At 39.7% G+C, this 17,895-nt stretch overlaps 1 protein-coding gene across 2 annotated transcripts; it reads right to left on the minus strand.

Moving 5' to 3' along the window:
* Positions 1-1,137: 1,137 nt before the first annotated feature.
* On the minus strand, positions 1,138-16,764 carry LOC122303626 (cyclin-dependent kinase C-1-like). Of its 2 annotated transcripts, XM_043115482.1 has the most exons (12): positions 16,523-16,761; positions 14,764-14,845; positions 14,538-14,628; positions 14,405-14,434; positions 14,122-14,231; positions 13,963-14,035; positions 12,073-12,193; positions 11,762-11,879; positions 10,884-11,023; positions 3,113-3,170; positions 2,241-2,311; positions 1,138-1,979 (listed from the first exon to the last, which is right to left on the minus strand). In XM_043115482.1, exons 1-12 carry the CDS (start codon positions 16,630-16,632, stop codon positions 1,442-1,444), a joined length of 1,542 nt encoding a protein of 513 aa, XP_042971416.1. In that variant the 5' UTR covers positions 16,633-16,761; the 3' UTR covers positions 1,138-1,441. The 2 variants fall into 2 exon arrangements, with proteins under 2 accessions (XP_042971416.1, XP_042971417.1); XM_043115483.1 differs by lacking the exons at positions 3,113-3,170; positions 10,884-11,023 and having other exon boundaries at positions 16,523-16,764.
* Between the last annotated feature and the right edge of the window lie 1,131 nt (positions 16,765-17,895).

A 17,895-nucleotide genomic window follows, 5' to 3' on the forward strand; every position in this document is an offset into this window, starting at 1 on the left:
TGAACTCCTCATATTGAGGATAATGAGAGGTGGTGATTTTTCAATTGCCAAAACTATAAGTTAGTTTTACAAGTTTTGTTGGTCTTCTTATTTGCAATAGTTGTAGTTGTACTGATGTGCTTACAGATTTCATCCCTTGTCAATTGTGCAAGCTGGGCAGGCTTGTGGCTTAAAATGGACATCTAAACTAGTAGACATCGAGTAAAAATTGATTTAGAGAGGCATAAGTGAAAATTGGAGAAAACTAGTTTCATTATTTTGATTTCGATGTCATGTTTATTTGTTTTGTCAATTTATTTTGAGAAATTCTAAGCATCGCGACATGTACTAAACTTTTGGGTCTAATATATAGGCATTTCAACAATTGTAATTACTAGTACCTTTTATTGCTTGCACGTGACATTTGTGTTTTGGAGCTAATTTGAATAAGCAATACTAGTAGTTGTACATGGAATTGCAAAAAAATTATAGATTTTTTTCCAGTTTTCAATTTTGTATTTCTCCTATACAAATAAAAAACTATTGGATAAGACAAATATTTATTATTCATATTAATTTCAAAACTATTCGCATATCAGGTTAAAAGAAATAAGTTTTGTGTTTAAGATTTATGTAGAAGCTTGAAATGCTCAATAGGAAAAAAGACAAAAGATGAGGTAGTTAAGATTGTAAAAAGAGGTGAGAGAAAGAAATACTTAAAAAAAATTATTTTAATATCATAGAAAAATTATGCAGAATGAGATGTAGAATATTTTTTAAAGATGAGTATAATTTAAAAAAAAATTTATAGGAAGTGCGATTTTTAATTAAAATTTAAGAGAAATGATAAGAAATGGGATGAGGGTGCCCTTAAGCTTTTTGATCATTAGCAAAATATGTTGTGTGCCATAATTTCATTCAAGTAATATCTTTACTTCAACGTTACTTCAGCCACAAAATGTCTATGCTCATCGGTAAATCGGTCAGTCGCTACTTTATGAGGAAATTTCCACAAACAAAAATCATTCAGTCGCTACTCAAGGAGTTTTTTCCTATGATCTGTTAAACGTACAGGATTTTTCATGTTACGTAAATCGTCTCATCAACACTTGGTTTTTGCCATATCATGTTCTTTGTCTGCATATAAAGAAATAGTTCTTAAAATAAACGATGAAATATTTTTATTTTACTGTTGGCAGATAACATCTAACGAAACTACTGAGCGTGGAGGCATCATGTTTTGGCATCTCAATCGTTTTCTGAACAAAAGTCTTTACTCGAAATTCACAGAAACATTTTCGGCAAGTGCATCATTCATGGTTTTCGTTAACACTTCACCAAAGTATATTAAATATACCTTGCATTATAACCGAGGCCAACTTCACACTGATTTCTCTCCTCTTCTGGATCATATAAATTGAGTTAAAATATTCTCACAATTCCGAGCATTGGTTCTCTAAAGCTATTGCTGCCAATACTGTTGATTTCGGTTACCGCCCAATGGGTTTGGACCTCTACCACCAGCTGAACCTCCAAATTGACTGCTTTGGGAGTAATTCGGAGGGGCAACACCATAACCACTCGCGGCCCCCCTTTGACCTGGGGCGGGCATACCACTCCCACCATATGGTGGACCCCGTCCTTGTGGTGGATATGGCCCACCACTGTAGCTTCCAACTTGGGCCCCACGGTTTTGGTTATACCCACCACTCTGGTTTGCACTTGGAGGGTACCTATTTGGACCTCCAGGAGGACCACGCGGCCTACCATATTGATGATGACTAGTTCCAGTAGAAACTGGTGGCTGTGCATTGCTGATGGGATGATTAGGTCCATGCCAATGAGAAGGATGAGCTTGCCCAGTATGCTGAATGGGAGGCAGACGGGCATGCGGCTGAGGGTGCTGCAATTTCTGTCTCTTTGCTGTTTCTTCGTTTTGTCGTTGCTGCTGCCTTTTCTTCTTTGTCTGGAACTCATGTGATGATTCATACTTGGGGAGGCTACACGATCCAAAGATAGGCAGGGCTCAACATCTCATAGAATGAAGAGAGTTACACGTGTTTGATACGAAAGATAAAAAGACAACTGAAAATTTTGAGGCAGGTGGCAAGTAACAAATGCGGATGTGTTTGGGGACAAGAAAGTTCTCTGTAACATTTTTTTGAGCGAAATGCATAGAGATCTATTTTTTAATAAGAAAATGCACAAAGTAGTCTTGGAACTCCTATGAAGCATATATTAATTTAAAGATGGAACCGTACCTCTTGGGATCACAAGGTAGGGGATCATTCCAGAAATACTCTGCAACTAGTGCATCCTGGGCAGATATTCTCTACATAAACAGGTGATCAGTAACATAAAATGAAATAAAGGTAAAGCTGAGGTGATCCAGAAATTGTTTAGGATGGAATAAGGTTGCTTCATTCAGGTGGAAAAAAGATAATCCCCATACTATTGACAGAGATATTACTTGGAAGAAAAAACTATTGGCAGAGATATTGGCATTGAGATTCTTCCTCTAGGGTTTATAATGTTTTTACTTTATTCAGCTTTTTGTGGATGATGGCGCTTGTTACCCTGTGTCATTGTCAGCTAAAGAACAAAAGAAGAATAAATAATGATAATAGCACGGGTTGTTTGAGTCCACTCGGGCCTTCTGATTCTGCTTTAGTTTGAGAAAAATTCTAATTCTATACTATCTAGTCATTGGGAGTCAGGCTAGAAAGCATGATGCCAATCATGTACCAACCGATGAATGACATACAAAGAACCAGCCCAAAGAAGAGATGCAGTGGTAAGGAAGCTTGATTCCATTACAAATGTTCCGCACTTCCAATGGACGTGTAGATGCATTCTAAATGGATATGCTTAAACAAGTTCAAAGCTTTAAAGATTCTATATGAAAGTACAAATTTCTTTTTTTTTTTTTTATAAGTAAAATAAAATAAGAAAGTATTCGGAATACAACAAGGATTCATGTACCAAAATAAAGAATGGTAAAAGAATATTTCAAGCAAAGGAAAACAATTACATTGATAATGGAATACATAATTTAAAACCCAACGAGTAATCAAAATGAGTTAAGGATCATGTCATAATCAAGAAAGACACAACTTCAGACGTTCATCAATACCTTATCCGGATTTAGAGTTAACATGAGGTCCAGCAAATCTAGAGCATGGCGGTCAAAACTGTAAGCCAAATAAAATTACAAAATTTAGAATTTCCTGTTTTCAAAATTTAGAAAAAGAAAACAAGTATTCCAATATCTTCTAGCTGTCAAATCTTTTCCATTAATATTAAGGCAGAATACGGGTACTATTAAATTATGGCTGGTTTCCTGATTGGTGACCCCAATAGGGGTGCTATTAACATTTCTCATTTGTTGTTTGCAGATGATACATTAATCTTTTGTGAGGCATATCAAAACCAGGTTTGGGCACTGAAGGTCCTCCTACTCTGTTTTGAAGCAGCATCCGGTTGGAAAGTGAATTTTTACAAATCAGAAATGGTGCCAGTTGGAAGTGTTAACAACATAAGGCCGTTGGCTAGCACATTGGGATGTAAGGTTGCCTCTCTTCCCATGGAATACCTTGGCCTCCTGAAGTTGGGGGCTACCTCAAGAGCCATTCCAATATAGGACACTGTGATCGAGAAGATAGAGAGGAGATTGGCAGGTTGAAAGAGACTGTATGTGTCGAAGGGTGACACGATTACCTCAATTAAGAGTATGCTATCTAATTTACCTACTTACTTCCTATCTCTATTCCCTAATCCTGCAAGTGTGGCGTCCTGGATTGAGAAACTTCAGCGCGATTTGATGTGGAGTAGAGTGGGAGATGAATTCAAATTCCATCTAGTCAGTTGGGACAAGGTATCCTCCCTAATCTCCTCTGGTGGGTTGGGTATTAGAAATATGAGTTTTTAATTAGGTGCTACTTGGAAAATGGTTGTGGAGATATAATATGAAACCAAAAGCATTATGGAAGTCGGTGATTGAGTGCAAATAAGGAGGTTTGTTTGGGAAGATGGGGGGGTCTTTACTCGACATACAAGATTCATTTTAGGTGAGGGCACTAGGATTAAATTTTGGAGTGACATATGGTGTGGAAATGGTGCTTTAAAGGAAATATTCCCTTCTGTGCTCCTGGTGGCATGTGAAAAAGAAGCTTCAGTGATTAATCTCATGGTGATATTGGGGGAGCAAGTCCAATGGAACATCAATTTTAGTAGGGCGGCCCAAGATTGGGAAGTGGGCAGCTTTGAAGATTTTTTCAGCCTACTGTATTCCATAAAACCAAGCAACTAGTAAGCTAATGTGTTGTGGTGGATACCTACAGGTAAAGGTAAATTCTCAGTTCGCTCTTTCTATAAATTTCTCACACACTCGCCGAATAATCAATTTCCATGGAGAAGGATTTGGCAAAATAAGGCATCTCTTAAAGCGCTATTTTTCATATGGACAATTTCCCTGGGTTAGATCCTGACAACAGATAACTTGAGGAAACGCAGGGTGATTATAGTGGATTGGTGCTGCATGTATAAGAAAGCCTATGAGACTAGATAATCTATTACTACACCGTGAGATTGCTAGTGTTATGGAATAAAGCGTTCGGTAGATTAGAGGTAGCTTGGGTTATGCCCGCTAAGTGGCTATACTATTAGCAAGCTAGACAAATTTAAGAGGTATTCAACCAATCAAAGCTATGTGAAAGATGGTCCTGATATGTATTTTATGGTGTCTATGATAGAAGCGTCTATTCACGAAGACAAGGAATGCACAATAGAGGAATTAAGAGCTTTGTTTACTAGAACTCTATGTACATGGGGCATAGCTGTAGACTTTAATGGCCCCGACTTTCATGACTTTCTTGTCTCTATTGCTTCAACATAAATAGGGCGCTTCTCGGCACAGTTAGAGCTCCTGGTATAATTTATCCTTGTTTCCAAGGTATGGTAAAAGTTCTCTCCGTACAAATTCTCCTAGTCCTCATGCACGCATGTAATCCCTTCTCTGGCACTACTCGCAAGAGCTGACTTCTCTATACTCATCGATCCTTCTCGGAATCCTTTCCCTTTTCCTTTTCCTTTTCTTGCATCTTTCTTCAGAGCTTCTCTAATGGAGGGAGATAGTCGTTTTACGATGGAATAAAAAACATTCATTTTTTCGAAGGTGGGGTGGTAACAACTTTTGCATCACTGAGAGGAACAAATGAATGGTTATGTTTTTCTTCATAAACGGGATGTCGGCTTCATGGGTGGTAACGATGGAGGACTCTCTGATTGTCCTTGAAGTCACGAAGGGCAGTGGTTGGGAAGGGCTCACATACCACCTCAAAAAGGTGGCTGACGTTGGGGGGGTGCAAACAGAGGGTGGCCTACGTTGAGGTGGGTGTCTGGTAATGGGCTGGAATCAGTGGGGTTTCTCCTCTCCAACGGTGTCTTGTATGCCTCTGTTTTGAGGCTATGGGCAAGCTCTCTGGCAAGGTGCAGCCCTGCCATGGCATTGAAGGGCAAGGTGCCCAGTGGTGAAGGGGATAACGGTCGTCGTCTTGTGGGTAGTGAGGGGTTCTCTGACAAATGCATGAAGGTGGGGGAAGTGGAAGGTGTCCTTTGGGCTGTCAGAGCTCAACTGTCAGAAGTATTAAAGGAAGTTAACGTGTTGATGAAAAAGGAAGATCTGGGCTCGAGTATGGTGATGGGTTTGGGCAGTGAGCCCACTGAAAAGATTGAGCCAACTGAAGTTAACGTGAGGATGGATGCATTTGTAAGGGCTGCAGGCAGTAGGCCATCTGAAAAGGCTAGGCTGGGCTTGAGCACGAGGTGGCCTGTGAGCCCTTTGTCTCTTGAGCACATGGGAGCTGAGACCATTAGGCCTCTATCACAAGCCAAGCCCATTAGGCCCTTTCACTCTGAATGGCAGGCTAAAGATTCATCTCGGACACAAGAGCCCTCTGTCACGGGCTTGATAGGTTCATTCCCTTCGGTGGTTGATCTGGCCGCCTCACCGTTGACACAGAATGAATTGCCCGTTGCTGGCGACCCTAAGACCAAGAGTAGGGAGCAACCAAAGGGCTCGTCAGTGAAGCATAGACACATGAAGACAATGGAGTTGGTTGGGATGGTCGAGATGGCAGCCACTGTCTGTCTCTAAGCCTCTGGGAACTCGCCATTGACACAGAAAGCGTGGCTGACCACCAGCGAGCCTATGGTCCGTAGCTTGGAGCAATTCTCGACCTTAGATGGGAGGTACAATTGCGAAGAGACGTCGTCCTCAATTGGGCTGCCTCGGTTTGAAGTTTTCGACAACCCTCAGCACATTATTGGTCCCTTAAAGACTCCCTCCAAGGTTCTGTGCACAGTGGTAGAAGAGGATGATGAGCCATCAAATGATGGGGTGCTCTCAGATGATGAGTCATCAATTGGGTCCTACAAAAGGTTTGTTATTGCATCGGGATTTCTTGCAAAGGTCAGACCAATTTAAAGCTCTGCTCACTACCATAGAAGCAGGACAACCCCTCCCTGCTAGATCTGTTGCCAAGTCCTCCCTCACTATGATGCAAGGGAAGGAAGTGCCAGCAGAGGGAGACACAATGATAGGGTGAACCTCGGCGTTCCATGAAACCCAATATACTTCCATGGAATGTTTGAGGATTGAATGACCCGAGCAAACACCTTAGAGTGAAGAATTTAATACGGGAATGGAAGACAGATGTGATTTGTTTACAGGAGACTAAGCTGAAGTTTATTCACAAGCACACAATAAGAAGTTTGTAGAATTGCTCTTCCGCGGGATGGACCACCCTTGCTTTTCTTTTTTTGATATCGGGGAACCTCTCGAAGGTAGGGCTTTTCAGACCCACCCCTGTAGAGTAAACCCTAGTCCTGTGTACCGCACCCTCGGAAGTTTCCGTACATGGAATTGGTTAAATCTCCAGTTTTTCACTAGGGGGTGTGACCCCAAAGGATTGTTTGCACCAATGAGGTGTTGAACTTTGGACCTTGAAAGAAGTGATACTTCAAGACCAAGGCTTTCACCACTTTGGGCCAACCCCTTGCTTCTAAGGGTGCTTTAGGGGGCATTATAGTGATGTGGGATAGGAGAGCAGTTAATTTGGTGGAGGAATAAGTCGGTGAATTTTTGGTAGCTTGTTCTTTCTCAAATGTGGAAGATAGTTTCAGTTGGGGGTTCGTAAGAGTTTATGGGCCTAATGATGACAACAATAGAAAACTTCTCTGAGATGAGACCACTGGCCTATGTAGTTGGTGGGATGTCCCATGGTGTATCGGGAGAGATTTCAACATCACTTGGTTTTCGAGTGAAAGGTCGGGGGTTTCTAGCATTGGTTCAACCAGGATTTACTTTTCAGCTTTAATTTTCGAGCTAGACTTAGTGGATCTACCTTTAGCAAGGGAAGACTTCACTTGGTCAAATGGGAGGGCCTGATCTAGGTTGGATAGGTTCATTGTTTCTCCTTCTTGGGAGGCTTACTTTCCCAATCTATGCCATAAACAGCTCTCCAGGCTTTGCTTTGATCACTTTCATCTTTTATTAGATTGTGGGGGCCTTCATGAGGGACGAAGATACTTTAAATTCGAGAACATGTGGTTAAAGGTTGGCGGGTTTACGGAGAAAGTTAGATCACAGTGGGCCTCATATCAACTCACAGGCACTTCTAGCTTTGTTTTAGCCGCAAAAATGATCTAAGAAAATGGAACATGGAAGTCTTTGGAAACACTAATGACCAGCGGAACAAACTGTTTCAGGAGTTGCAATAAGTTGATGAAAAAGAGGTGGATGGAGCTCTTTCGACTGATGATAAGGCAACAAAATTGATCGTAGTAGCTGAGCTGGAAAAAATCACTCTTATGGAGGAGATCTTGTGGAAACAAAAATCCCAAGCCCTTTGGTTGAAGGAAGGGGATAGGAGCACAAAGTTTTTTCATAGAGTAGCTAATTCCCATCGAAGAAACAACGCCATAAAGGTTCTTCATTTAGGGGGCAGGGTTTTGTTGGACAGGGTCGCTATTAAGGATCACATTGTCTACTTTTATGACAAGCTTATGACAGAGCAATCCCCATGGAGGCCCAAGGTAGACAGATTGGTTTTCAATTCATATGACAAATCGAGTGCGGCTTGGTTGGAGAGGCCATTTGAAGAGGATGAGGTGCTTAGCGTACTAAAAGGGTAGGACAAAGACAGCACCTGGCCCATATGGCTTCACAATAGCTTTCTTTCAAACTTGTTGGGACATTGTCAAGGAGGATCTCATGAAGGTTTTTATTAAATTTCACTCATTAATGAAATTTGAGAAAAGCCCTAACGCCTCTTTCATCGCCCTTATTCTAAAAAGGGCGAGGTCGGTGAAGGGGCATGACTTCCGTCCCATAAGTTTGGTGAGTGGGGTTTACAAGATCATCTCTAAAGTTCTAACTAAGCGGCTGAGTGAAATTATGCGGAAGATCATATTGAAGTCACAAAATGCCTTTGTTAAAGGAAGACAAATTCTAGACTCAGTCATCATCACTAACGAATGCTTGGAGCATAGAGTCAGAGCCGACATCCTAGGTATTTTATGTACATTGGATATGGAAAAGGCTTTTGATCATGTGAACTGGGATTTCTTGTTGTATATACTTGGTAGATATAGCGTTGGGGAAAGATGGTGTCAGTAGATAAAACATTGTATCACAACCGTTAGATTCTCAATCTCGGTCAATGGAACTCCCGAAGGCATCTTCAACAATTCTCGGGGCTTAAGACAAGGGTACCCTTTATCCCCACTTTTATTCATCTTAGTGAAGGATGTGCTAAGTAGAATGTTGGAGGGGGTGGTGGACAGGGGATTCATCTCGAGCTTCTCAGTGGGTGGATACTTGCATGGTCGCTTGACAATCTCTCGTCTCCTTTTCGTCGATGATACGTTGATTTTTTATGACCCAGACCTAGATTAGATTTGCTCCCTGAGAGCCCTCCTATTTTGCTTTGAAGTTGTATATGGTCTTAAGGTGAATTTATCAAAGTCTGAAATAGTTCCAGTTGGCTTGGTTAATAATTTAAGTGAAGTGGCTGCCATCTTAGGCTGCAAGGTGTCATCCTTGCCTATGAAGTACCTTGGACTCCTTTGGGGGCTTCTCATAAATCCAAGGCAATGTCGAATGGGATTGTTGAGAAAATCAAAAGCAAACTGACGGGTTGGAAGAGAATTTACTTGTCTAAAGGCGGTAGAATCACACTAATTAAGAATATGTTATCTAATTTCCCAACGTACTTTTTATCTTTATTTCCTGTGCCTGCAGGGGTGGCAAATAGACTGGTGAAGATTTTCCGTGAATTCTTGTGGGAAGGGTTAGAGGATGAGAAAAAATTTCATTTGATGAAATGGGATAAAGTCTGCACCCTTTTGTCTTGTGGCTAGTTGGGGGTAAGAAAATTGAGAACTTTCAACAAGGCCCTTCTTGGAAAATTGTTATGATTGTTATAGATGTTAAATATGGGAGCATTTGGGAAGGTTGGTGCTCTAATGAAGAAGGGCTTATGGTGTGGGAGTTTGGAAATTTTTTATTTTTTATTTTTTTTCATAGTTAATAAGAGAATTTTATTCCAAGTAAATAGGCATAGTCCAAGTACATAGGAAGTAGAAAATACACCTAAATACAAGCTAAAATAGAACACGACTAAAACAGACCATTACAAAAGTTCCCATTCCTTAAAAGACTCTTCACCCAAAAACTAAAAGTGCTAATGAAAAACTCCCTAAGTTCCCCCATAGAGCGTTCACAATCTTTAAAACACCTTCCATTCCTCTCCAACCATGGTTGGGAAGATTTACTTAGTAATTTCAGCTGGAAGGGGCACACGAATTAGGTTTTGGCACAATATTTGGTGTGGTGATGTTGCTTTGAAAAACATTTTCCCCTCTTTATAGGATTGCATCAGATATGGGTACCTTGGTAGCTGATAATATGTGCATTTCCACTGATTCCCTTCAATGGTCCATGAGATTCACTAGAACTGTACAGGATTGGGAGGTGGGAGACATCGTCGTTTTCTACAGCATGTTATGTGCGCTGAAACTACAGGCAGGAGGGAGGACATATTACTTTGAACACTTACAGGGAACAAGAAATTTTCAGTCCAATCATATTACAAGGCATTGATGACTCACTCATCCAATGCCTTCCCTTGGAAGAGCATTTGGAGGAACAATGTTCCCCTCAAAGTTGTCTTCTTCGGCTGATTGGCATCCTATGGGAAAATACTGATTATCGACAAGCTGAAAAAGTGTGGCCTCTACATAGTAGATTGGTGCTTCATGTGCAAACACAATAATGAATTAGCAGATCACCTACTTCTTCATTGTGAAGTATTCAAGGCTTTATGGGATAAAATCTTCACTAGACTTGGTATCGCATGGGTAATGCCTAGGAGGGTGATAGATTTATTGTCATGTTGGAGAGGGATTTGGGACAATCGTCACATTGCAGTTGTATAGAAGATGGAGCCTCCTCTATGCTTAATGTGGTGCACATGGAACGAAAAAAATGGTCGCTGTTTTGACAATAGGCAATGCTCCCTGAATGGTTTTAGGGCTTTCTTCTTTCATACATTGTTGCTTTGGGTTTCTTCTAGTGTATTGAATGGAAGGAGTTTTAATGACTTTTATGCTACTTTCTATAGCGCGTAGTTTGTAATTAGGCTCTTTCTTGTATACTTCCTGTGTACTTGGGCTTTGCCTACTTACATGGATTAGAAAAATCTCTTTTTACCTATAAAAAAAAATAGATCGGGTGTACCTTTGTATATTTTCCCGTGTACTCGAGCTATGCCTATCATTATTCAATAAAATTGTTTACTTATAAAAAAACTATTAAGAAAAAAATTAAAGGTATGGTTACATACTGTCTGAAAACCTCTCTGATACGTCTCTTCATTGGCCTTGATGGCTTGAAATTATTATACCAAGGCATCTTGGAAACACCAGGCCAGTTGATCTCATCAGGTGATCCACAGAGCTCAAATATCTTGTTCAATTGCTCAGGCTACAACCAATGTGAAGAGTTTAATTCAATTTATTGATGGAAAAAACAGTTTACTTCTAAATATAGATGTGCAATGCCATGTATCATCCCATCTAAGGTCAATGATTTTCTCAAAAGGTTTCTCAAAATTTTTAAATTTTCTAATAATCTTCCAGCTATGAACCAACAAGTTCACGCTTAGTTGTAATAAAGCCATCATAACCGTAGGATGATTACAGCTGTGGTGTTTGGATATTAAAATGAGATTAGATGGGATGAGATGAGAGGATTTTGCTATCCAAACCAGGCGCCTTTTGAAACAACCCAAGTCCTAACAGAGTATGGTGGAAAGTGCAATAAGGTCACAAATGTAATTACATGATATTTCAATTTCTTCCAAACCAACCAAGTCCTGATCCCAACTAATTGGGATGTGTAACGTCGATTCTTTTCCAAAAATGAGGATGTCAGATGTTGGGGCTGTAAAAGTTGGCATCTAATGAAGCTGATTTGGAATTACACTAATATTATATGTGCATTTTGGTTCATAAATTTCCCTAAGCAGACACAAAACACCACAAGGTCAGAGCTAATCTAACTAAGATCCAAAGTAGTCGTATACAAAACCACGTTACACCACCATCCATGCTCACCCACACAGATATCAATAATAAACCAAAATGAGCCTGCTTATGCACATCATTCATTCTGCAAAATATCTATCAGACCAAAAAGACAAAATCAGTGAGGATATCTAACCTCATTTTTCCCAGGCAAGATTGGTTTTCCATTCAAAAGCTCAGCAAAGATACAACCAACAGACCACATATCAACAGCAGGGCCATACTTTGTGGCTCCCAGCAGCAACTCTGGTGGCCTGCCCAAATCATACCAATCTGAACCCACTAAATGGAAATTGGGGGATGCTCAGAAAATAATAATAATAATTGAAAGCATATGTTGTTGAGAAGATTGAACATTTGAGTAAATCGAGGATATTCTTGAAATTGGGACTCACAGTCAATGATTGCAATGTAATTTTTTGTGCTCAAAGTAACTTGGCAGTTTACCTATACCACAAAGTGATGACACGGTTCGTAAGATTCCCAGTATGGTCAGTAGAAAATGATCGTGCAAGCCCAAAGTCCGCTAGCTTCAAATTTCCCTCATTATCTATCAAAAGATTAGAACCTGCAAGAGAAGGAATTAGTAAAACATAGCCCCAATCACAAAACAAAAACATCATCTACAAAAGATACTATATTAAATAATAATACAATGATTATGTGCGAAGCAGACCAAAGGCAGGTTCAAGTGTTAAAGGCCCTACTTTTTTGCTTTGAGGCAGTCTCGGGATTGAAGGTAAATCTGGACAAATCAGAACTGGTGCCAATCGGGCTTGTTCCTAACACTCGCCTCTTGGCAAGAACGTTGGGTTGCAAGATAGCCTCTTTCCCTCTGACTTACTTGGGGCTTCTGTTGGGGAGTGTCTCGAGGGCTTCTTCAATATGGGATACAGTGATTGAGAAAATAGAGCGGCGTTTGGCGGGGTGGAAAAGAATGTACTTGTCCAAAGGTGGGAGAATCACTTTGATAAAAAGTACATTATCTAACCTACCTACATATTTCTTATCTCTATTCCCGATACCAGCAAGTGTGGCAACCCGTATTGAGAAGCTCCAACGAGATTTTCTGTTTGGGGGGGGGGGGGGGGGGGGGGGGGTTTGGGGGATGAATTCAAGTTTCATTTGATTAAGTGGAAACAGGTGTGCCGCTCTATCCCAGGGGGAGGTTTGGGAGTTGGGAACCTAAGGGTTTTTAACCGGGCACTATTAGGCAAATGGCTATGGAGATTTGCCAGGGAACCAGATTTTCTATGGAAATTGGTCATTGAAAAGAAATATGGAGGCTTATGGGGAGAGTGGTGCACTAGGGAAGTTAGTGGGGCTCATGGAGTTGGATTGTGGAAACACATTAGAAGAGGCTGGGAGGTGTTCAATCGCTTTGTTAAGCTTCAGGTGGGTACAGGAACCAGGATTAAATTCTGGAGTGACAAATGGTGTGATAGCAGGGCTTTAAAAGACTTGTACCCCTCACTTTTTCAAATGGCGAGTGTAAAGGATTTATCAGTGGCGGATGCTATGGAGTTGTCGGGGGGACGGATTACTTGGAGCATTAATTTCGATAGAGCAGTTCAGGATTGGGAGATGAGTAGCATTGCTGATTTTTACAGTTTTATTTATTCTATAAGAGTTAACAGCCAGCAAGAAGATATCATGTGGTGGATTCCAACAAGAAAAAGAATTTTCTCGGTCAAGTCGTTCTATAAGGCTCTCACCCCAGAGTCCAACTCTCATTTCCCTTGGAGAAAGATATGGAGTCACAAGGCACCTCCAAAAGCCTCTTTCTTTGTATGGACAGCCTCTTTGGGTAAGATTCTTACCACTGATAATCTAAGGAAAAGAATGATCATTATCGCAGACTGGTGTTGCATGTGCAAAGGAGAGGGAGAATCGGTAAATCATCTTCTGTTACATTGCGAGGTAGCAAGGACTCTATGGAACGAAGTGTTCGTTCGTTTGGCAATGGTTTGGGTGATGCCAAAAACGGTGGAAGCAACGTTGGCTAGTTGGCCTAGCATAAGAGGCAGGCAACCGATTAGAGCTATGTGGAAGATGGTACCTATTTGCATCTTGTGGAGTTTGTGGAGGGAGCGCAACGAGCGGACTTTTGAAGACAAGGAAAGATCTGTAGAGGAGCTTAAATTCTTATTTTTTAGAACTCTTTGTAGTTGGGCCATTGCTGTAGATTTTAATGGCATGGCCCTTCGAGATTTTCTTGCCTCTAATGTATCCACTTAGGTGGGGTATCAGAGTTGTAATTCAGGCTTTCTGCCATTCTTTGATCAATATAATTATTTATTTATCAAAAAATAATAATAATAATACAAGGAAAATCACCTTTGATGTCCCGATGAAGCACTTGATTAACATGACAATAATGGAGCCCAGTCAATAACTGCTTCATATAACACTGGATGAAAATGATACTTATCAGCAAATTTATGGGCGTTTTGTTGATTACAACACATACAAAGTCCAAATTTCCAACATAAATACTTTAATCTGAGGAACCGTAAATCTCAGCCCAGGACGGTCGGCAAGGCCAGTCAAGTCATGGTCCATGTACTCAAAAACCATGTAGATGCCTCCCTTAAACTTATTACCATCTGTAGTTCTCAAAAGATATAATGTATGTTAAAAACTACCATCTATTGCAGAATTGACGTACTGGGACACTTTTACACCAGATGCATGACCATAAAGAAACCACAGGATGACAAGCAAGCACAAGTAACTCATAGAACTAACCAATCAGGAAATCATATGACAGCTCTCTCACCTTGATTCCCTTGCTCGTCTGTCTCAGGACCTTACAGACAATGACAAAATATAGAAGGTATGAGTGAATCAGTGTGATATTGGTGCAAAGAATCTATAAATGATGGAAGTCAAACCTGCAAAAACTAAATTACCTGGAGACGTCACGATCTCTTTTAACTTAATAACATTTTCATGATGAAGCTTCTTCAGAATCTTGATTTCCCGAATGGCTGTTATAGGAAACTGCATCAAGTAAAAAGTGCCCGAAAAATTATTCTAAATAAACATGAATTTGTGTGAATCAGTTCACGCACACCTCTGCCTTTGGTGGGCTATAATTGCCATAGAGCATGGATAGTTAATGAAAAGAAAAACTACCCCTTCTTTTTCATTGTCCATGCGTATCCTTTTCAAGGCAACAATTTCCCCGGTTCTAATTTCTCTGGCCATATAAACTTGACTGCAAAAACACAGATAAACTTGACTGAAAAATATAAAAGTGAAATATCATTCTCTAGTGTGTAGAAACAATAGAAAAACTTAAAAACATAAACAAAAAAACACAAAAAAACAAAAACAAAAACAAAACAAAAAGCTATATAGTGGCATTACATAAACTACATTCCCTGCTGCATTTCACAGTAAAGATCATCAAAACTTCATTCTTTATGAACAAATATCAAACTCAAGGCACCTCATCGTAGCTATAACTTAATATCTCCAAATGAGAAATGAGATCCGTATTGTTTCTATAATCATGTCTTTTCTGGTTTACCCCACCATGGAGAATCTCATACTCAAAGAGAGTTAATCGGTTGTTGCAAAAATTGTCATTGCTGTGCCTCAAATATGTTTTTTTTTTAATCGCTAAAGCTGTGCTTCAAATATGAGACTTAATTACTTTATATATACTATGTTATAACCATAAAACCCTAGTATCCCACGAGAAAGGAAAACATGTAACTACATGAATTCCTATGCCAATATAATTCTCGTTACTGTCACACACTTGAATCATCCTGGAGAAGCAAACGACTTGGCAAAATTTTGTAGTTACATTCAACAGGGATTGTGCAAGAATGACTGCTTTTAGGAGTAACTTCCTTGTTTGGATTTAGAAAGCATCTCAACTCAATTCATCTCATCTCATCATTATAATTTTCCCAAATTTTCAAACAAAATACAATAAAAAAATTCAAAATTTTCAAATCCCAAAACAAAAATAATGTTAAAAATAATATTCTAACAATATATTATTCACCTTTCAATTTTCATCTCATCTCATCTCAACTCACTATCCAAACCTTAAAGGATCACACTAAAGAAAGTAATTAAAAATTTGAATGCATCTTTTGACAAGATGAAACACAAAAATTTATAACAAATAGCTTGAAATCTAGAGATATTGCACAAAAATATAGTCCCATAATCATTTTGCAATCATTGTCGATAGTTAGAACCTATACCGATCAGTACAGACAGAATGCCAAAGTCATAAACAAAAAAGTGACACGAATAGGACCTCGAAACATAAAAAGGAAGCTACTTGGGCTCAAAAAAGAGAAATAGAGAAGGCTCGAATCAAAGGAGCAGGAAATAAAGGAACCAAAAACAGCACTACCACTTCTTCTTCATGAAGAAAAAAAACCCACATTTTCCCCCTAAAAGGGTTGCCTCAAAAAATGAGATAAAGGCCAATAGATCAGTTAACCACACTAGTTTTTGATATATTCAGAATCGCAATTAATAAAGGAGAGACGATATCGCACACTTAAAGAACTGAAGAAGAAAAAGGAAGAACATAGAAAAAAAAAACTTTGTCAACAAAACTCTTCTTCAGCAATACTTATTCCCGCTATGAACGGCGGAAGCTCCAATGAAAAACCCAAAACCCCGACAAAAATCAGCGGATAACAAAATGTACAAGATCAAAGCCCGCAACCACCAAAAAAAAAGGACGAATTCCATTAAAAAAACAAAAAAGGCAATATTCTCTCATGGCAGAGAAGGAACAATGAGGAGAACAAAAAATTGCAAAAAAAATATCAAATAAAAAGAGAATTATGTGTGTGGGTTGCCCCCCCGCCCCCCGGGGGGGGGGGGGGGGGGGGGGGGGGGGGGGGGGGGGGTGACCGACCCATAAGTGCCTTCGCCGATCTGCTCCAATTTCTCGAAACAGTCGACGCTTCGGGACCCCCAAGAGGGATACTCCTCCACGTTAAGCTGCCCTGGTCCGGCTACTGCCATCTCCCTCCCCTCACTAGTTCTTCGTTTGCTTTTCTCGTTGAAATATGAAAAAATAAAAACAGAGGCTGGGTGAGAGGGTCTGCCTTCTCTCTATGGTCCCTTTCTTTTTTCTGTTATATTCTGGGCACACGATGGATTGTTCGGTCTTTTCATTGGACGGGGTACCTTGTCTACACTACATGGTATAGACGGTAGAGGACATATTTATTTATTTATTATTTTTTAATAAAATAACATCAACTTCATTAGAGATAATAATTATAGATATTTATCAACTCAAAAAGTTTGAGAAAAGAAATCTAGAATACAATCTCAACCACATTTTAATACTCTCAACACACCAAACATAATGAGCAAGCTGATCACCAGCCATATTCTCTTCTCTATACACGTGATTAAATATGCAAGAATTAAAATATTCATTCGGGTTACAAACCTCAACGTATAGAACACCTAAAAGAGAGTCCATCATAGTATTTTGTTGAAGAGATTGTATCAAAAGTAAGCAATCACTTTCAACAATAATATTAGAGATACTCATTGTAGAACACAGATGTAGACCTCGTAAGACCGCTAGGAGCTCTATCCCTTCTAGTTGTTCTACTTTAAATTCAACTTTACTAGCTGCCACCAATATATATCCAGAGTCATCGCGTAAAATTACTCCAATTCCAGCTTTTTGAAAATCTATAAACATTGTTCCATCAAATATTAAGCTTAAGCTTGCCTCTGATAGTGGTTTCCAATCATAATGAGCTTGCAGCTGCACGTTATCCTTTACTTTCGCTGCTTTATAATTGTGCATAACACCCATAGCATGACTAGTCACATTCCGAGGACTTCTAGTCTTTACCTACTCAAATTTCCATTTATTTCTCATATACCAGAACCCCCATGCAAGACAAAAAAATAGCTCTAAATTTTCTATCTCCTCTCCTATCAGTTTTAGTGCTACATCAAACACTGTAAAACTAGTATAAGTAGAGATGGAAGGCAAAAATTCTTGCCAATACTCTTCAATCTGAGAACACTTTGTAAAGCATGATGCAAATCTTCCTAAGAAGTAGAACAGAGACAACATACATAATTTGCAATCACTTGTTTATAAACCAGATTAGTCTTAGTAGGAAGACCCTCTCTACAAACACGCCAAGCAAACACCTGAATCTTGTTAGGCAACTGCATATTCCACAAAGCCTTCTACACCCTTTGTTGTCTACTCATATCTGAAGATTCTACATAGTGTACCCTTTGCTGAGAACA

The sequence above is a fragment of the Carya illinoinensis genome, chromosome 3 (genome assembly GCF_018687715.1).
Source record: "Carya illinoinensis cultivar Pawnee chromosome 3, C.illinoinensisPawnee_v1, whole genome shotgun sequence".
NCBI lineage: Eukaryota > Viridiplantae > Streptophyta > Magnoliopsida > Fagales > Juglandaceae > Carya > Carya illinoinensis.

Coding starts and splice junctions, on each gene's coding strand:
- LOC122303626 (XM_043115482.1), bottom strand. CDS start 16,632: ATGGCAGTAGCCGGACCAGGGCAGCTTAACGTGGAGGAGTATCCCTCT. Junction 12,194..13,962: donor GCTTCATCGGGACATCAAAG/GTGATTTTCCTT, acceptor CTTCTCTTGCAG/GTTCTAATCTTTTGATAGAT. Junction 2,312..3,112: donor TAACTCTAAATCCGGATAAG/GTATTGATGAAC, acceptor CTGTTTATGTAG/AGAATATCTGCCCAGGATGC.